Source organism: Schistosoma mansoni (genome assembly GCF_000237925.1).
Source record: "Schistosoma mansoni, WGS project CABG00000000 data, supercontig 0173, strain Puerto Rico, whole genome shotgun sequence".
Taxonomy (NCBI): Eukaryota; Metazoa; Platyhelminthes; class Trematoda; order Strigeidida; family Schistosomatidae; genus Schistosoma; species Schistosoma mansoni.
The window spans coordinates 386,424-408,997 of record NW_017386059.1 but is presented as its reverse complement, the minus strand read 5'-3'; the positions used below and the strand labels follow the sequence as shown (position 1 = coordinate 408,997).

Below are 22,574 nucleotides of genomic sequence, written 5' to 3'. Positions count from 1 at the left end.
ATTCACCATGAATATCACCAATCCATTTAAAACCATCTTAATTAAATATGATATTTGTAAATTCGAATGGGTTCAGCTGTGAGTAAAAAATAAGTTTGCTGATTTTAATGTCAAGTAAATGTCTATAGTCAATTAAACTTGTATGTAAGATGTTTCACAGTATCATATGATGGTTATTCCGTGTTATTATAAAACTATTCGACAGGGAACAACATAGATTTTAGTACAGTGGGTCAATAAAAGATCGCCATGTTGTGCCAATCAAAAATGCATGTGATTGGCCAAGAAATGATGACATTTTCTTAAATATAGACATATAAATATACATGTGAATTGGTTTAGCCCGACAAATTACCTTCTTCCCTCTTAGTGTTCTCACTCACTAGCCGGTTGGTGACTTGCATAAAGGAAGTTTGTATATCATTATTAGTCACGGGAACCATACGTCATAAAATATTTCCTTCTCAGGACTCCTACTATAATCTATAGGTTTTGTTTTAAATCTATAGGATTACTTCCGTAATATAAGCTAATGACATTTTAGAATATTTTATAAATGCTTGTCATCAATTAAAGTTATAAATAATATTCATTCTTACTTATTCAACAGGGACATGAAGGTCAAAAATGTGTGAAAAATTTTAACCGTATTGCAGAAGCTCTAGTTCAATTTGAATTGATCTATTATCATCATTGGTGTCAAACTATTGAAAATGTACATTCTAGTTTATCATCATCATTAATTGTACGTGATCCTGATACAGAACGTTATTATGTAAACTTCGATTTGGCAATATTAGAACTAGTTCATGAAGCTCGTTATATTTCAAGTTTAGGTTTAAATATACCATCAGTAGCTAGTCGTTTATTAGTTCAAGAAATCATGCTTAAACAAAGACATAATATGTAAGTTTTGAGTTAAACTATTTTCAAAACATAAATTACTATATAATCATTATTTATTTTAGAATGAATAGTTTCTTACTGAAAAATGATAAAATTAAATCATTAGAGAATTAGGAATCCTCTAGGTATGGTGCTTCGTTGATCCACTCAACGGTGTATCCAAAAGATTAGAGTTATATACTAACTCCCAAATGCATAATCAAATAGTTAAATTACCTCTTTAAGAGATAAGTATATATAAGGTAACTTCATATTCTTTTAATTGTTTCTAATCATCAGATATCATATTTAGTCACTTATGCAATTGGTTAGCCTTCACACTACAGATTAATAGACTTAATATCAGTAAATCATATGTTACTTATTCTGGTTAGCCTTTTTTAGCAAGGTTCTTTTCTACAGAATGGAGATACTGACCTCAAGCCTAAACCTCTTGTTTAGCCGGGCTTGGGACCGTCAGTAGTCCTGGAAGAGCTACAGCTAAATTTCATTATATAATACAGACTATTCTTCACTAGTATCCCTTGTTTGTCAGAAAATAAATGACTATTTAGTATCGAACATGACATACTTAACTAATAGCTAAAACAGTTTGTTCACTATTTAGTATTTAAAAGGGATAGATATAGTAGTTTTCTTAAAATGATTATGTACAGTAGTGAAACATTTGTCGTAAGGAATGATCCTGTTTTTATAAATTCTATATTCTTCGGAAAAGTGAAGTGTTATTCATTTCTTTCATTCTTCACATAAAAATATAAACACATTTCTACCATAAAAATAAGTATTTATGAAAAGCTAGCTTGCATAAATGATCATTGAATGTCAGGAATACTCTTAGAATCTATGACTTTACTGTTACTATCGCTAGTTGAATTGCTATTTTTGAAATAGTCAAATGTTTTCATATTTGAAATTAATCAATTCAAGAGGGTGGTTATCCACTTTATTCGGGAAATATCACCTACTCGATCGAATAAATAGTCAAAATCACCTTGTGAATGACAAAGGTTTGTTTGTCATGAATAAAATTTGAGATAAGTGTTTTGTAATTCACGAAATCAATCATCTTGTACACTCCATATTTTTGTATTTATTCAGTCTGCTGGTGAAACTTTGAATTACATGTAACTGGTTAAGTAAAATATTCCCAAATAATTACGTTCAACTTTACTTGTTGTTCGTCTTTTGATGTAGCTCTGATAATATTCTGAGATAAGCCAAAGAACTATTAAAAATTAAAAAGCACTAAACAACTCTTTCATCCTAGTTTTAAACTCCTTAGTCGTATGCAACTACAAGCCCAAACTGAATCAAGATTAGGATCTTCAGGTCGCGTGAAGAGAATGATACCTTTCGGCCTTTCAGTTCAGTTCAATTGTTTACATTTTCCGACTTCCTTCATAGTAGTCCTGTTCTTAACACTGCAATGTATGAATATATTCTCAGTCTTATGAAAAATCTATACACCTTATTTGACCAGATTGAAAATTATAACCTGTTCACCTGAATTTTATCGTTTTTCTCTTTTTCTAGCTTACAAGAACTATTAAATGCAATTGAAGAAACTTGGGCATCTGTTCCGAATGTACTATTACCTTTATTTCAACCATTCCGTGATAAGTTATGTCAAGCTCTAAGTGCTGGTATCTATCTACTCAACTGGAATTCTACTAGTATAGATGATTGTGAGTTAAAATACTCATAAAATATGATTATTGATTTAGTGAGTTTATAAATACTGGAATGTTACCAATGACATTGAGTCATCATATAGGCGTTAGATAACGAGTGAACTATTTCGTAACTGTTACTAGCAGGCATATTAGATTTATTGACCGATATTTTAGTGAGAACTAAAACTTGATTTCAGAAATAAATAGGTAACTTCTCGACATATATCACTCAGTCACATGGGAGTATTATTCCCTAATTGAATAATTTAGTAAGAAAGATTTGAACTTGAATTAAAGTATTTCGATATCACATACTCGTTTATAATGAATATCAAAAGTTCTAACCCCACTCAAAGTTGATTCTGGAACCTTCAAATCTGGTGACAGGTAAGGTAATAATCATTTGTCGGTTTAAAATCCAATAATTTATATTTTTAATTACAGTCAAATTGTAACACAAGGCCAGATTCAACGAATGTTATCGACAAGTCACTTTCTAACCAACAGCTTTAAAATGTACATAACTCTCCACTAATCCACTTGATGTAATTCTACACGGGATACAAATGTAATTAACTGTCATTAACTGATGATGATGATGATAATGCCTCTTTAACTTAACAGTTAAACTCTATCGTTGTAATATGTTGTCGTACTTCATGCATAGCGAAATTAACTAATCCTATGTTTATGTTGAAATACTAATTAGTTTATAACTAATATTTGACGAAAATTCATTGTACACATCCGTACCAAGCTGTATATATGGCTATCGAGATTTCGAAATATTCGAGACATTTTATATAATTCAACACTATGACGTTGAAATTTCTAATGCTCAGTTTCTTAATGAAAACAGGGTTTTGAACACTCTAGAAACTTTCGTGTCGAACACGAATATTAACATTGTAATGACGTAGCCCGACCTTCAGCATTGTGCTAATCATTTACACTTTAAATACGCCAATAAAAAATTTATAAATTTTCAGGTAAAAATCGATTTTCCTCATCAACTGTGATATAGAGGTCATCTGGGAATACATTGGAAATAAAAACTGCGTATCCCCTAATGCCTAATAAACTCGACTTCCAACTACTTAGTGAAATGTCACAAATACCTTTCTTCTACGTTTATTTGGACAACACGTTAGTCTTACTGACCACCATACAATAAAAATATGGTTTGAAACTGAGTAAATAATTGTGAGTTACACGTTCGATTACAAAAAGCGTAACTAGTAATCTCTGCCACAACTTTCTAGAATACAACAAATGAAATATAACTCATTCTGGAATTAACCAAAATTAGTTTCATACACCATATTTTTATCACATTTTATTTCTTTAAATGGCATAACTTTAACTTTTTTTTCGAAAAATTGTTTTATATAGTTATCAAAAAAGTTTCTAGTGAACTTGACAGTTTAAAACTTTTGATAAAACGTACTAGTGATATATTAAACTGTCGTATTGAAGATGTTTTTGAAGAAATGGCTGAAACAAATTTATGTGATTTACCAGATGATGATCAAGTAACATTAGATCAATTCATTCAAATAACTGAAACAACTGTGGCAAATGCTGCTGAAAATTTATCCATGTTAGTTTTGTTTTCGATATTTTATGATAACTGATAGATTTTAGCTTAGTATTATTGCTAAAATTTTAGAATAATACTGTACTGCTAATTTGACTTCAAGAGTAGGAACCAATTCTTCGAATTTCGAAGTTTCTCCACAAAGTTAAAATTGGCAAACTTAAGTTGTAATCTTGAAAAAAAACAGTGTCAATTTTTAGTTTGCATAAATTACTAAGTTTAGTTAGGAAACTGCTGAAAACACGGAAATAATCTGCAATTATTTTGTTCCAGTAAGGGAACTCTTGGGAGGTACCACTTGATTTTCAGTGGTTTTCTATCTAAAGTGAGTCTGTGATGCAAATTAAGAAATGAACAAACTCAATAGAACTTTCGAGACAATAAAATGTCGACTACTGGCAAATCTAGGAATTCTAATCTAACTTACGTTTAGTTACGTAATATTTGCTAGTTGTTGTAAATCCTAGTGCTCAATCTCAGTAACTGCACTACCGATCTTGTTTCATGAAATGAAAGTTGAACACAACATTTGTATAAAATACACAAAATCATTTATAACTTGGATTCTACGTTGGTTGTTATTCATCAAAAAGGATGTCATTGAAATTTCGGAGAATTCCTGATGGAGAATTTAGTTTACCTACTGATGACTGTCCGAAAAAAAGTCCCTATACTGTCTCAAATACAGTCTTAACAGAGTAACTATGAATACAGCCAACACTTTTAATCTGTTCCTAGAACATAAACTAATATAATTAGTACGAAATTGCAAAATAATACAGTCAATAACAATGAGAACAATAAACACATGCCTACCGAACAATGGGAAAGATACAACGAAATGAATCATTCAAAAGATTTATCACGTTTATATAAAAGGCTGATACAGTTCCGTGAAAGTTAGTTATATAAGAAAGATAATCAGTCTGAGATTAAATGAGTCTTAATTGGTGAGCGTTTAACTCAAATGTTTTCAGTTAATTGACAATTGTCGATTAAGATTAACAGCTTAACAACTCAACTGGTTCAGCCCGATAGTCTAGTCCGAGAAGCTACAATAAAGGTATTATTTTGTTACTGTTTTCTGTTAGAATAATGCATAAAACCTGATCAATGAACATTAGTCATTAAATTATTCAGGTACTAGTAAAATGTGTATACCAGTTCCACTGACTTTGAACTACGTCATTTGAGTTTGTGTCAATCTGTTTTACATACACCTCGTTGATACTTTCTGATAAGCAAGAAAAATTGATCTATAATTCTTTTTTTATTTTCTCCTTATTTCTTATATTAAATAAGGTACACTATAATATTAAGTCACTTTTCACTATAGTCAAATAATATCCTCTATTAAACAAAGTTTATTTATCACCAAAGATCTAAGCAGTAGTTTTCTTGGATTTTCATTAGTCGAACGATAGTATCGTTTATCAACCTATACAAATTATAGGAGTGGTTGCTTAATGATCTATACGTAAAATACATTTCTGAAAAATACTTCTTTTATTCTGAACTACCTAATGAGTAAAGTACTCCGCTATGTAATCAATGTTTTACTTCAAGACAAGTACATGAGTCTGTACATTACTCTCTTAAACTAATTTTTTAAGAGCTGAAAGTATGCAACTAATTGCACAACTAATTCCTCCTTAGTTTTCAACTCATTAAAGGTTAATATTAAAGACGCAAATGTGCTTTGAACTCTTTCGATCATTCTGTGTGTGGTATTCACCTGTGATATATTTCCCACAGTTACATATTCCCCGAATACTTATTATTATTGGTTTTATTAAATATTATATTTTTGGTACAATATAGAATTCTCAGCACAAAGTATTTCAACAAGTTGCCTCTTTTTCTTTCTTGATCTACCCTTGCGATACATATCGTATGGTCGCCAGTTAGATGTTAGCAGTTCAGAAATCGACATCTTAATAATTTATATTCTTTTCGATGCATATTGCCAGCAACTACAGTGTCTATGATTGGGCTCTACTGTAACTTGTACAGCGAAATGTCGCAAACTTTTCATAAACGCATCTGAATAGGTTATGAGACTAATGGGTATAATGATATGTTAAAACAAACAAGAAAACAGATAACTTGCTGAAATAGCCAGATGGTAGGAATAGGTATCCCAGACATTCAAGCAGGCTGCCTTGATCACTAAAGTTTAAAAATGTTAAATATCAACCTCGGTACTGAATATTCATTCATAATATATTGAAAGATATTAATACTTTAGCGAGAACATGTAAACATTAGAACATTGAACTCATAATTTTCTAAGTGTAATTATTCAAATTATTTGGCAATGCCTGTCGTACGTTTTATTGTTTTCTTTTTAGTAAAAGTCATCTTATAGAAATAGCTGTTAATGAAATGTTGGATTTAATTAAAGCAGATTTAGATGAGAATCAGTTAAAAAATTTAAGTTCAGAACAAGGTTATGAGTGTATATCACAGGACAGACGTAGAGGAAGATGTCTTGAATGTAAACCATGTATATATTTTACATTTTTAAATCAATTCACTCAACGTAATACAGAAGCATTAGTAAAATGTAAGTTGTTATTGATTTACTATGTAAATTAATTCATATTTATCAATTTAACTGCACCTATTAAACAAGCTAGATTGTTCATGCACGTGAATATGTTTAGCTGAGGCGGTAAACAGCTTAATCTTACCCCGTTTAATTCGAATAGTCTATATAGTCAGTAAAAATGAGTCAGTTTTGGTAATATATTCTGATAATGGTGACATACCAAACTCGATCAGACCCAGAGTCTTTCAAATAGTAGAAACAATTGCCATTAACGTTGAAAATACGTTATCTGTGGGTCCAACAGAAGTATGCTTGAAACCTCTCACCTTGACCAGTCTCAGTGTCCATTTTATTTAGTCCATCTCACTTAATACATTGCGTAAATATCAACTAAACACTTGATCCGATCAATACTTTCCTTATTATTCCTTCCAACATACGTCACTAGTGATGATTTTCATTAGTATACTCACAATTTTACCCGACATACATACTGATTCAGTTATATCTTGCACTAGAGTAAAATGAAATAAAACTATCCACTGAAAGATTGTACTAATACTTTGATTATTCCATTCCGTTAAATAATATTGAAAGAAATCAGAAAGTTTCTAGATAAAAATGGTATAAAAATGTGTTCTTACATCTTCACTTAGTCCTTAATTAGTGGAAATCAAGATTTGATTCCAAAAGCATAACAACATATTGAGTCTGCATACCAAATATCCTACCAACTAAATATTTAAGGTATAAATAATTTTTGAAACACTCCTAACTTCTGGATAGGTTTCAATAAACTTGAGAACAGATGTATGGTATGATTATCTATATTATCTTTAACATCGGTTATAGATACTAACAACGGTGTACTTTTATTTATTCAATAATTGTCATATTTGAATTTATCTGCAACTGCTCCTAATAAGCATAGCAATTCGCAATCCGATAGTTATTTTCCTATCAATATATAGTGTTTGTTAACCTCAATCGGTTCCCATCAAGTTTTAACTTATCGATAAACCGAACAAACAATTATAGACTAAGCTCAAAGCCTTGTTTATTCACTAGACACATATGTCGAGTTTTCAATGTCGTTATCACCAATTTGTACTTGGTGGAACTGAGCCAGCATAAAGTTTGGTCTGTTTGAGTCTACTTCTGTCCATTGACGGAAAGAGAGAAAACTAAAATAGAATTTATGTATCGCACAAACATATGCTATGAGAAAAGTGTCACAAGAGTAAAACCTAATTTTAGACGTTTGTGGATGAAAAATAAATGGCATTTAATTACTGTTGGGAAAATTTGTTCCTTATCTGTTTTGGGATACCGACAAGTTAAACAGATCTTATTTGCAAAACTATTGTAAATCAAATGCTTCTTTACTACAATTGAAAACATAACATTTTTATATAGGATCGAGTAATGATAAGTCATTCCACTCTATTAAGATTAGGTCTGAATCATAGTTCAAGTTCTAGGTGAATTTCAATGACTTAACTAGACCATGAGATACTGAATCAATTGATTACTATTATTATCCAGTCGCTTTGAAAATTAACTGAAATCTCGGTTCATTGTAACAACACAAAACACCAGTCATAAAAGACTGAGGAATTGCAGTTAAATAAGAAATAACAAGTTTATGATGTTACCCGAATAAGAATGAAAAAAGTATCCATACCAAGGTTGAACTTGAGTGTCAAATAAATTGAGCATTGGGTTGAGAGTTGATAATAAATATATTTCTGTTATAAGTCATGAAACGTCAGAAATACAATTGTTCTACTCATTGGGATGGAACAAAAATATATTTATTATTAAGGATGAAATACTTTCGAGAAGTGACTTATCACATTTTTGGGTCCGTCTGATTGATCGTCACCTTGTTTTACATCCTGATACTCAAAACTATTACATTCGTTTATTGAATGGCCTGGTGATTTAATCGGTTTACGATCATCTTTTTGAAAAATCTATATTCTCGTTCTCATTTTTTTGGTTTGATGAAGGCACTCGAAATACATTAGACTCTTTAAAATTACGAATTCAACCGATGACATTAAAGTTTCATCAAGAGCATGCAACTGAGAAAGAAGGGAGAAAAACACCATTGTTTAAAGTTAATCTCATTTTATCCATACCAAATGTTGTAATGCAGCCGTCTTTGGATGAATTACAAACTGGTTTGCACAAATCAATGTCAATTATATTAAAAATGACACAAAATGTTCAACCATGGCAACATATGATACTTACACAGAAACAACAACAAAAGGTAGTCAGTTGATTATATCACTAAGTTAAACAATTTGATAAATTAACAAATTCACTATATTTCTAAGTATAGATGAATGATGACTAGTAGTAAAACCCTAGCCACCATCTATCTTGACTAAGAAATGCTTGTGATTTAATAACAATATCATGACAATCTGCATAAGATCCACACATAAAAAGGAGACTGAGCAATTGTAGTTTTAAATATCAGTTAGACGATTCAAACAATCAACACATAAATTGACATTCTCCATATTTTATAATACTTATGTGTATTGTTTACTGTGTTCATAGAAAATGTACTTAAACTGATTTGTTTGAAAACTCAAATCTATCAGAATCAGCAGATAATATCAGGAAATGATTAAACACAAAACTATGTGAATTATTTGCTTTGCCAAAAGTTATATTAAATGTCAATTTCTTCTGTAAACTTTCCAGATTTCAGTCAAACTACTAATCTGTAATATCTGCTTCGGAAGTTGACACTAGAAAGGAGACCATCATGATCTGTTGACTTACTAGTATGATCATACAGAGTCCAACGATTATAAGGAATATCAATTCCATCAACAATACTGGAACATACTACGGATAAATTCAGGACATCCTACTAATTGTGTCTTAAGCATATAACGCTAAAGTTCAACACAATGTGTAGTTACCTAATCTACTGGCTACAATCCAAGCGTGTTCGAATGAATTTGATTACAACTCAGGATTAGTATGCTTTGCTAGTCGCTGAATCGTTAATGTTTTAACTTAGAAAACTCGCTATCAAGTAAACTCTACACGAATATCAAGTCAATATGTCAGATATAAGAAATTTTAATCGCAGACACAAATGAAACTTTTGTTAACAAACTGTTTCTCGAAACGTTCACAATGAATATCATCCTTCTAAAGATGTTCACTTAAACTTTAAGCATGAGCGTATATTTTTGTCTACTTCATTTAAACAGTACATTTTCACCTAACTCTGTTGATTGATAATCAACTCAAGTTTTTTAATTTTCACGGTTTTTAAGAATGAAAAATTAAGCGGGTAAAGAAATATTAGTTTCACTTTATGTTGTTTGCTTAAATCTTCCTATTGATGTTTAAGACTGTAATTGATCAGTCTTTTATCGGGCGAAACGCGCGTCTTGGATTCCACTGCTAGCCGCCATCCATCTTTGTAAATCAAATAGTTTGTAAAAGTTAAATTGAAAATACATGTTTGTGAAATAACGGGGATTTTTTCTTCTAGTTATTTAGTGACTATCGTCTTACCGAACTAGGAGATTTTACACTTGTTCAGTACTACGAATGTTATGGACTCTTTGTATAGAATGTACCATCAAGAGTGGTAGTAAAAACTAATATTACTCAAGATTCCATGCCTAAGAGTAACAGAAATTTCTGTAGACTCGTAGAACTACAATCCCTGATTATTTTTTCAGTTATTGAAATTTAAATTATTTGGTGGAACTAGTGTTTAATTAAATCAAATACAACAGGCGACTATTTACATTTGTTTATAAAAGTCTTGCTAGTACTTAAACTTTTGAATGAGCCAGTTACATTATCAGACCATCTGACTGCTTATAAGACGCTTTATATTCATTGGTTTTATACTCCAAATGTACAAGACTTCACTAATGCACTATGAAACTATATATACACAATTTATTGAAACTATATTCTTCAGATTATACTTCATCAGTATTGAGATTTTAACTCATCTTTATTTTCATGGTTTACATTACGGATCGATCTCAGTTAGACTACTATTAGAAACCATTAGACACGAAATAATTCTTTCTCGTACAGAACTACTTAACAGTGCTCAATAATCACCCGACTACCGGGGATCGTACAGAGAACATTCATTCTCCCGCTCGAACCTTTAATCTTTCTTCATCCATACTCTATTAACAAACCTTTAAATATATATGTATTCCTTTTTCTAAATATCATTTGTTTTTCATTAGGAACTTGACCAGTTAGCTGAACTACAAGGAGAAGAAGCTAAACTGTCTTCTTCACCGATAAAACCATTACATCGTATCATTGCCGAACATAAAGATGTAGTTAAAATTTCAATTCAATTAAATACAATATTTAATGCATTTAAAGAAGAAATCCAAAAAGTATCCAATACATACAATGAATTCTCAGATTTATGGACGACGGTTAGTTGTTGCTAGATTTTTGCTCACTTGTGATTTTATATACTTACTCTTACTTCTAACAAAACTCCCGGCCAAATGACTGAGATATTCATACAGTTTCGAAACCTAAATTACGTATTTGTCTGAAATACAGTACAATTACTTACGAGAATATGAGCAATTCATTTACAAACTTCAGTTCATGTGGTTTCTATAGTATCTACCACGTTAATATACGATGCAAGAAAACATGGTCCTAATAAGAGTTATATGGGGATTATTTACAAAACACGCTGTGTATTATCACGCCTTATAGCTGTATGACAGTCATATTGGAAGATAATAACTGAAACAGGAACTAAGATCACGAAAAATGAAGACTATCACAGTTAAACAGATGTTCAGTGAATGCACAAGAACCGTAAGTAATGGCTATAAGTGTTAAAAAGATCCGACTACGATAATAAATTAGTCGCATTTTAAAAATTCATGTGAATACTTGGTAATACGGCACATCAACAAAGATCCATTACATGTTGTATATTCAGAAATGATTTAAAATGAAGTTAGTTACTTTATTTTATTAAGTAATATTAGGTGATATACTTGTTGTGGTAGCTTAAATCTGATCCCTTTTTGATCGTACGTACTGTCTATCCTCGTATGTAATAAATGACTTTATCCGCGTTGGTGAATAACGGAGTTAAATAAGTCAAATACGAGAATGGATTTAGAATACATATATTTTCTACACTCATTGGTCTGGCCAGGGAATCAGAGTGACAAAGCGAACAGAGGAGAGAGAAACAAAAATGATGCGTATTGGAGATGGCGGGCAATCCAACTCGCTATGAGCAAGCATTGCTCAATATTTATAATCAGATAAAAATGAATGACAGACATATGATGAATAAGATACGAAGTGTGCATGTACATATGCTCATATAAATAAGTAGTCAAGGTTGATAAGCGAATAATTAACAAGATCAAAATATGACTCATAATGTATAGGTGAATTAGCTTGGCCAGTAGCTAGAATAAAGTATATGGGCTTAACATATAAACTGATACTACATACTGAAGGAAATCGGATAGGAAGAAATCCCAGATAAAATGCTGAAACCAACTTTCAATAGACATTGAACATTTGCTGGAGAAATTTTATTCTCACCTGTCAATAAAACTTTAGTTGAAGGATGAAACCAAGTTTATTTTCCTAATAATAACAATTCATAATTAAGCTGAATTGATCTAGTTGGATGCCTGGGTATTATGTATCAAAAATCTATGAAATCGGTGTCCAGTATTTCTTCTACTATAACTGATTTCCTTTGTTCATAAAATTGGTATTTATTTAAGGAACGTTTTTGGAGATCGGTTTAACTTGTAGCTTCTATTCCTCCTAGACAGTTATTATTTGGAGTATCACGGAAAACTATCGGAACTATCGGTCATGTTTGGTGCGGCTATCAAAGTGATAATATTGAGGCTAGGAGTAAAGTTTTCAGTAAAAATGACAACCCTGTTGACATGTCTGTTAATCTCCACTGATTGTAGCACTTAACAAATGAATCACTCACGTTCAGTGACCGCTTGTCCAGTGGGGCTGACATTGTGGTAGAACGAAAAAAGAGGAAGGTCGATCAGATTAAGGTTTAGCACAGGCTCACGAAGTTATTGATTTTTCGACTAATCATTGAAAGAAATGTAGACATCTGTGTTAGGGTTTGGCACAATCGTCAATGATGGTCGATCATAAGTGTTATAGCTCAAAAATTGTGGAAGTTTGATGGGCACATTCATCCCTGCAAATTTTGAATTTTAATGTAATTTTGTACTTTTTATTCTTCAGTTATATTCATTCTCTTTAAAGTATACCTTCTGTCTTTAGTTTTCATCATCGTATTAATCGATGTTCTCACTCAACTAATTCCAGTCTTATTAGTTTCCTCTGACTGTTCTGCCGTGAAATGTGTCCATTTGTACTAAAACCATATCTTACATTGTTTATGAAAAACTAGTGTGACTATAATGACAGAAATACATTCATACTTCATTCTGTCCACAAATAACGAAGTAGATAAAATATTATCTGAAGTAATAAATGAATTTTTTCGTATTCTACCATACTTGTTCCTCAAATAAATGAAATTTATTCACTTTTCTTTTGTTTTTGCCCTCAGGATCCTCAAACTGTTGTTTACGAGTTCATGAAGACTGAACCAATTTTATCAGAAATTAATGGACAAATGAATTACTACTCTGTAAGTTATCAATTTATAAATAGTGTAAAATAAATTATTTAGTGTTTTACAGTTACATTCATGGGGACAGTGGTTCAGTAGTTAATATGTTCGATTTTTAGCTACCACATCCTAGGTCCGAACTCCGTTCCATCTACTGCAGTTTGTGGAACTGGGTAATATTACCAGACCTTACAATAAGAGTTTGTCTTGAAGCTCAGTAAAGGAATCTGCATCTGAAAAACGAGTTAGTTAACCAACCAAGTAAAACTTGTCTGTCTAATGCATAATACACTTAAGAATAATGAAAATATTATTTGAACAACCCCATAGTGAATTTAAATCAGTGTGTAAAGAAAATTATGTGAAATACTTGCTTCTGATACTGACCGCATTTGAGCGTACCTGTCCTATCACTCAGGGCGAAGTCAAGGGTGTGTTTATGGATAACGAGCATTCTCTCGTTCTAACCACTCGTAATCGTGACACCTAACTCTAACCCTCTTTTTGCTAAACTTTAATAAATAATTGAACATATAATTGTTCACTATTCCTGTCAAGGCTATTTATCTACCGTAATTCTATGACTTTTTATTGTTAACTGTTTAGTAACTAAACAGTGTCTTTTGATTTATTAATAAGTAGCTCAAGGTTGTCAGTAAAGTTCACTCTTCCCTAAAGTTTGCTTGTTATACAGCTGGCTGGTAACAAGTTTATCAGTTTACTATTCATGAAAAAAATGTAAAACTTCTTAAACTCAAACACTTGCTCCATGTGAAATTTTACCAAAGAAATTAACTAAATAAAATGATAAACTATTTGATTTTGTTATTTAAAATAGATCTCCTAATCAACAACGTCTATGAAGCTTCTAGAGTTTAGTGGTATTTTTATTAATATTATATATGAAGGTTTCAGATAATTTCGAAACAGATTTCCAACCAATTAAAATCTATATGACGTACTAATCTGTAGTATAGGACCCTATAGGAATGTGTAATTGCAGTCGAATATAAGATTTATCTCAGGACCGTCAGATTTTTCGACGACAACGATATCTTAGGCTTTTTGAGTTGAAATTAAATAATTGTGCCCTAAGAGTACGATAGATATCACTGATGGCGTAAGAAGATAGCCATTTGATGACGCGAACCTTTGAGTTGTAAATATTGACAACTGGATTCCAGCTCAAACATTTGAGGAGTTCGCGGAACCTGTGAATAAAGATCTCAGGTTCAATCACTTGAGTTTAGCCAGAAATTTTAAAGGATTATTGATATTTATTTAAAGAGTTCTTGTATACTAATTTAGGTACTAAAATAATCGTAATAATTAGTGTCGTCTAAATTTAAAATAATGACTTTGTAAAGGTCATAGAATAACTTGAGTGCATGAGCTTGGAAGAAAAATGCATTTACATAATTATTTAGTATGGTAAAAATTCTAAGTATCATCTAACTATGGTCAGTATATAATAAATACAAATTATGTACTATATGATGACCGAGCTTATTTTTCAGTTTGTCTATCGATCAAGTTATTCAGCAGACGTTATCCAGTTGTCGCTAGGTGTTTGAGTCTCGAAAGAACAGAGAGGGATCTTTAAACGTTTTTATTAAGATTATGCTGTTCAATAATAATTTAACCTTTCCAAGACTGTAAAGATCCATGATATTCCTAAAAATCGGTATAGAGGATTCTGGGTAGAACACCATACCTTACTCGAATTATCTTAATTTAACCTACACAAATTATGTAGCATATTATCGCCAATTTTCGCTCTCAACTAGTATCAACTAACTGTTTGTTATTTTATTAGTTACGCAAGGGTTGTGTTTCTGTAATTCGATCTAAAGAAATAAATCCATGTTAAAAGTTACAAACTGCTCATTAGTAGCATACCCTTAAGTAGTGGTAATCATTGATTAGTTACATTTGTTTTGTTTTCCTAATTCTTTGATTTATTTCTTCTATCTAGAAAATGGAAAAGTTAATTGAATTAATTCCATCATCAACTCAAGTTGGTTCACTAGTCTTTAAAAGTAATGACTTAAAAGATAATTTAATTAGAGAATGTCAAAATTGGCGTCGTGTCTACGGTCAAGCATTGAATCAACGTTGTGCAACAGAAATGAATAAAATTCTTGAACAATTTGATAATCTTTCGAAACGTCTTAGTCGCCCAATAAAAGATTTGGATGATGTTCGAGAACAAATGGCTGCTTTATCTGATTTAAGAGCATCAGAAATTCAATTCGATATGACTATTGGACCTATTGAAGAATCATACGCTTTATTGAATCGTTATGAATTATATTTTAATGATGGTAATGCAGAACGTGTAGACGCATTATCTTATGGTTTCTCCAAACTGAAAATACAAAGTCAACAAGTACAAGATCATCTTTTGGAAATTCAACCTACATTTAAAAATGAATTAATTAATGGAGTGGAAATATACAAACAAGACCTGAATGTATTTACCAGTGAATATGATACAGCGTATGTCCAATTTACTAGTATCAATGTGTAATATTATCATGTTTCAGAAATCGGATAAATTCTATAAGGATTAGATTTTTCAACAGATTAGATTCTGACTTCAGACAAATAATGTATTGCGTTTTGAAAATAGTTCAACTAAAAACTAGCTTTTCTAAAAAGGTAGTGTATATTTGACGTATGACAAGTAGTAGAATCCAAGATGCATGTTTCACTCTGTTCGGTACTGGTTAACAAGATCTATCCGTTTTCATTGTTGACATCCACTACTAAACTCGAACAAAATTCACCGAGCTACAGAGTTCAGATAGTCACTAACTTGTTCATCAGTTATCGTGGCCAGATTAAACTTTTAGGCCACCTATTTTCTGTCTAATTAGCATACCTGTCTTAGAAATGTTCAAACTACATAATTACGAATCCTGAATGTATATACTCAGGCGCTACTATAAATTGGTTGCGAATTGCGACGATAATCAGAAACTTAAACAAAAGTATTGTAGTCATTGATATATATTCATTTCCGTCTTTTCCTTTGAGTTAGAAGAAGAGATTAACATAATCGGATTCAAGCACGATATATATTGATGAATTAGAAAAATTTTAAAACGGCTGGAAATATAGAAGATTAATTATTGAATTGCCGATGCAAATATCGACTTTTAAGTGTATTTTGATAATGTTTTGATTAGTTACAAGTTGAATACATATTTAGAAGATATTTGTTGTAATATCGTAATAAAGCTTAATATATAGAATAAAGTTATCATCATACCACGATACTATTAGTAAGAGTTTGTAATTATTGATATTCAAAACTCTAAATTGATCATTGTCTGTCGTTATATATATTGAGTGGACTGCCTCAATATAACGACATGTCTCAAGTATTGATACATATGACATGTGTCTAGCAGTGGAACTCAGTAAATTTTTGAAGTGAAACATATTATTTCAAGACCATAAGTATTTAATACTTTAGTTTAAGATGTAAACTATTCCAATCAACTATCATTATGATAGTTAATCATTTCTTCAAACTGACCCTAAATTATAGTAATAATTAGTGAATCATTGAGAGAACAAAACTCCAAGAAAACAACAGCATTATTTTTTTGGTTTGGATTACTTTCATCACTCTATAAATTTTATTAGTGGACCAATGGAACCTGGTATCATCCCACGTGAAGCATCAGATCGTTTAAGTTTATTTCAAGCACGTTTTGATGATTTATGGCGTAAATATCAAACTTATTCAGGTGGTGAAGAATTATTCGGCATACCGATAACAGATTATCCTGATTTACAAAGAATACGCAAAGAATTGAATTTGTTGCAGAAATTGTATCAGTTATACGATTCTGTACTGGATACTGTCAATGGTTATTACGATATACAATGGACTGATGTCGATATTGATTTAATCAATCAACAATTGTTAGACTTTCAAAATAGGTAAGTGATTATTTGTAATAGTAGGTTTATTTTTATGTTCAGGTTGAAGTGTTGTATTTTTTAGACTCCTTGACCTATTATTGTTGCGTTGGACAATATTAATGTACTAATAGCTTCTGGAAGACGTAAGGAAGACAGGACTTCTTCAGAGAAGAGAAATTCAATTTTATGATTCGTCATCTTTAATTTATCGATAGTCTCATAAATATGTTTGTATAAAACTTACTTTAGAGTCATTATGCAGATGAACTTGTGGATTCTTGAATGATTTCAGTAACCTTACCTTCTTAAGGTTTAAACTAATGAAACTGTCATTTATAACAGCAAGTGTCAATGGTAGATCTTTCAGTTCACAACTTAACATCATAAAAAATACACTAGTTCGAAAATAAAATACTCTACGTTGTCACTAACTTATAATCTGGTGTCTTGAGGATTTAGGGTTCAAATTCGAGCCTCTACCCCATAGTGTTCATCACATCAATTTTTCTATACAGTTTCATCTCGAATTCAATTTAATTTGATTGCAATATTCAATCTCAGATAAATTTCAAGTAAACTGATTACATAAATAGTAAAGAACTAATTCACAACCATACTTTATAAATGGTCTCAATGTTCACTACCTGTCTGATTTCTCTAAACCATAGCTCTAATTATTTATACAATTCCTACTTAATAAGTAAAGCTGTTCATAATTATAATTATATTTGATCATATCAAATTATATAAACAACTTACTTAACACTAAATCTACTCTAGATATAAGATTTTTTCTTAATTTCTTAGATGTCGAAAATTACCAAAAGCACTTAAAGAATGGCAAGCATATACAGAACTTAGCAAAACAATAGATGATTTTAATGAAACATGTCCATTACTTGAAATGATGACGAATAAAGCTATGGCTACTAGACATTGGGAAAGAATAGAAGAATTAACAAAACATAAATTTGATGTAGAGTCAGATAACTTTCTATTGCGCAATATTATGGAAGCACCATTATTAAAATATAAAGAAGATATTGAAGTGAGTTAAATTTTATTCGATCATTAATATTGATTCTTATAAATATTCTGGGAATGATAGAGTACAATAAAAGGAAGTTATACGTCTTTCAAAGATGATTTCATTGCAAATATAACAATTGCTATGAATCGGAGAATACTAGAGAGCCTTTAGTCTGACTTTCGAATTTCATAGCCTCATATATCAATAAATCTTTGTATATAAAACTTAGAGCTAGAAGATTTTGTAGGAATCATATGATATTTTCAATGTCTGTGATTAGCTATGTATCGTGGATACGTCCAGGTAATAGACACAAATTTTTATTATGTTAGAGGTTCAAATAAAATCTTTAAGGAGAATTATACTGCATTATGTAGCACACATCCTTATATGGATGGAAAAATGAGCATGAAAACATTGCTGATAATCATAGTATTTTGAACCATTGGACTAAGATTTGTACCTATAAAACAAGTATTTCCGAATCTCTGATTTTTAATAACTGAACAGAAAGTCGAATTTTCGATCTATGTTGTGGTCGTTGGTATGCACTGTTGAGGAGTCCCATACTAGGACAAAATAATTATCAAGCATTCAATGGTTTTTATGAATATCCCGAATTAGATCAAACAGTGACAGACTAAAACATTTTTCATAAAACTTAACTAAGCATATATATATATATACTAAAGATCCAATATTATCTCTGTTTATAGGATATCTGTATTTCAGCAGTTAAGGAAAAAGATATTGAGGCTAAGCTTAAAACTGTTATGAATGATTGGTCAAGTCAAAATTTTCAATTCAGCCCCTTCAAAACGCGTGGTGAATTATTACTCAAAGGTGATAGTATCAATGAAGTTGTTACTCTTATGGAAGATTCCCTAATGCTATTAGGATCATTACTATCGAATCGATATAATGCACCATTTAAACCGAAAATACAAGAATGGGTACAAAAATTGACTACAACTAGTGAAATTATTGACAACTGGTTGCAAGTACAAAATTTATGGATTTATTTAGAAGCTGTATTTGTTGGTGGCGACATAGCTAAACAATTACCTCAAGTGAGTGGAACAATTGATTTTCACTAGTTAAAGGTCGCTTGTTATAACAATTTGTTGATAAATTTAATATCTGCTTGATCTGATTACGTAATAATGACAGTATGAACAAGGCTTTGATAATCATCCTTTGTTACAGTTAGTCGCTTCCCGCCTGTTATTCAACTGTAAATTACATCAAGATATTTAGATTCCAGCTAACATCTTAAAGAGATTCTACTCACTAGTAATTAAACACATCTATATAACTTTACTCTACACAAACATGCACATTTTTTAAGATTATAAATCACGAACAAATCTTAGCCAAACCATCATTGAAGACCTGGAGGCACTGGACAGTCATTTCGTCCCGTCCCAGTAATGAACATTGACTATCTCTCATACAAGACCATGGATTGGCTGAAATTAGAAATTAACACCATCGGATCCCGTTTCAGTGGTCTAGAGGTCAGGCGTTTGCGCGCGGGATCGTTGGTGATCACTACTGAAGAGTTACACACTAGGACTTAGCGGCCACCCACTGCTTCCAGGTTTTAACTGGTTGTCTAACTTAGATAAGTTTGTGATTTTAGTTGTTAAAATGCCACAATCTCCACAAATTTTCTATACTAGTATATCCTTTTTTTTTACAAATTATCTTTCCTCTAGGAAGCTAAACGTTTTGGAAATATTGACAAAAGTTGGCAACGTATTATTCAAAGAGCTCATGAAATACCAAATGTAGTTAACTGTTGTACCGGGGATGATACATTAAGTCAATTGTTACCGCATTTATTAGAACAATTGGAATTATGTCAGAAATCATTAACGGGTTATTTAGAAAAGAAACGTCTCGTATTTCCAAGATTCTTTTTTGTTTCTGATCCAGCTCTGTTGGAAATACTTGGCCAAGCATCTGATTCACATACAATTCAAGCACATTTATTAAATGTATTTGATAATACCAAAAGTGTGACATTTGATGATAAAGTTTATGATAAAATATTAGCAGTGAATTCACAAGAAGGTGAAACTATTCAACTAGTGAATCAAGTAATGGCACAAGTAAGTGCCAGTTCCCTATTGCATTTGTGTTAGTATAGTGATGTATTATAACGGTACGAGTATTAAACAAGTTAATCTTTTGGACCAGTCTTCTGTTTGAAGCTAATGTTTCTATTTCTTGCTCTCTAATTATTTAAATGCTTAAACTGCTATATCTATTTATTTTCTCCTGTTTCTAAGCCTTTCCATAATGAATAGGCTGTTGTTACATGTTACACTTTTCTTGAGTTAATGTCAATTTATCGCAGACTTATTACTAAGTTCTCTTCAACTTATGACATAGTAATGCCGTTATCGTAAATTATTTAATTATGTTGATTTGTGGTCAGGGTTTCACTATATGGGTTCGGGTTATGATTGAATTGCGAACAACAAGGAATTGGTTTGCTCTCTGTTTTCATCTTTTGATCGGCTAGTGAGCTAGAAGGAGCTTGAGGATAAAGAAGCGTTACCGTATTGGTTATTGCTCATTCAATGTCACTGATCTAACTGGTGATGTAGGTAAACTAATCGATAATCCGACTAGTGAACGAGGTTATGCAACTGCGTCTCTGTCATTTTGGCTCTCTTACATAAGACACAATACAATTCAAACCAAGGAAATAAGCTGTTGTTATTTTCTGTCGATATAACACTTTGTAAAGTACTCTAATAACTACGCCTGTAGCACTTCTAGAGTTACTGCCTGTCCCAAGCCCGGGTAAAGAAGGAGAGTTGGGCATGGGGTTAGTGACCACATCCCGTAGAACACTAACTCACTAAGAAAATTCCAACCAGAAAAAATAATTCAAACCATTTAAACTCTGCCCTGGAAGTTCAAGGAAGAATTTTGATGCATCATGATAAAAGCCGAGATTCTTCGGAAGTCACGAGGCCGATGCACCTTCTAACAACCAGAGCAACACTCTTTATAGGTACATGGAACGTCCGGACAATGTAGGAGACCGGTAAGACCAGTCAAATAGCAATGGAGATGAGGAGATACAAATTGGCAGTACTCCGGATCAGCGAAACCCATTGGATATTATCTGGACAACAAAGGCTAGATACGGGAGATATGCTGCCGTACTCTGGTCACGAAGAGAAAAATGCTCCACACACTCAGGGAGTTGCTCTAATGCTGTCCAGAGAAGCACGAAATGCACTTGTAGAATGGGAGTTTCATGGATCCAGAATTATCAAAGCATTATTCAAAACAAAGAAGGTGTGAATCACAATGAATGATATCCAATGTTATGCACCCACCAATGATAGCAACGACGACGATAAAGATCAGTTGTATGAGAGGCTGCAACCAATCATACCTGAGTGCTCAAGAAAGGACCTCACCATCCTGATGGGAGATCTAAATGCTAAAGTTGGAGTGGACAACACAGGATATGAAGGTATAATGGGACGACATGGATTAGGAGAGAAAAATGAAAATGGGGAGAGATTTGCAAATCTATGTGCATTCAACATTTTGGTTATAGGCGGCACAATATTCCCATACAAACGCATACACAAAGCTACATGGATCTCACTGGACCACACCACAGAGAACCAGATAGATTATATTTGTATGAATAAGGATTCCGAAGGACAATGGAAGATGTGAGAATCAGAAGAGCAGCTGGCATAGCTTCAGATCACCACCTGGTTGTGGCCAAGATGAAACTGAAGCTAAAGAAACACTGGACAACTGGGGAAACAACAGTACAAAGATTATTATTATTATTGGTTAGATATCATTATTAATCTCTCCTATACATGATTCATTCACTTTGCATTGATCCCTCCTTATTACGTCTTACTAATGTATCACACAATTTAGTCTTCCACTCGGTCGAATTGTAATTGCACTATCATGTCTTTCTCACCCTATCTGACCCATATTTATTCTGATTATATATCTTAAATTTTCACTTAACATATATACATACATATATTCAAGTTAACATTCTATACTAGTCATACTAACATTAACAATTTTATTCTATTTAGTTTGACAATCCTAAATTTACATGCATTAAACGATGTACTTTGCCTTTAACCTGGCCATTTTTTCGGATTATTAATTTGGATCATATAATTGTAAAACCTGAA

The 22,574-nt window shown here is 31.7% G+C and overlaps 1 protein-coding gene across 1 annotated transcript in view; it reads left to right on the top strand.

Moving 5' to 3' along the window:
- Smp_153140 (ciliary outer arm dynein beta heavy chain-related) overlaps positions 1 to 22,574 on the top strand; it is a gene marked incomplete at its 5' end in the record, with an annotated part of 128,079 nt that overhangs the window by 29,482 nt on the left and 76,023 nt on the right. The window contains 11 exons of the mRNA XM_018796364.1: positions 611 to 906; positions 2,443 to 2,594; positions 3,975 to 4,182; positions 6,531 to 6,745; positions 8,743 to 9,008; positions 13,347 to 13,427; positions 15,385 to 15,908; positions 17,064 to 17,363; positions 18,153 to 18,393; positions 19,092 to 19,445; positions 20,094 to 20,489. Of these exons, the coding sequence (XP_018646894.1) occupies positions 611 to 906; positions 2,443 to 2,594; positions 3,975 to 4,182; positions 6,531 to 6,745; positions 8,743 to 9,008; positions 13,347 to 13,427; positions 15,385 to 15,908; positions 17,064 to 17,363; positions 18,153 to 18,393; positions 19,092 to 19,445; positions 20,094 to 20,489 (3,033 nt within the window). The remainder of the gene's footprint in view (positions 1 to 610; positions 907 to 2,442; positions 2,595 to 3,974; positions 4,183 to 6,530; positions 6,746 to 8,742; positions 9,009 to 13,346; positions 13,428 to 15,384; positions 15,909 to 17,063; positions 17,364 to 18,152; positions 18,394 to 19,091; positions 19,446 to 20,093; positions 20,490 to 22,574) is intronic.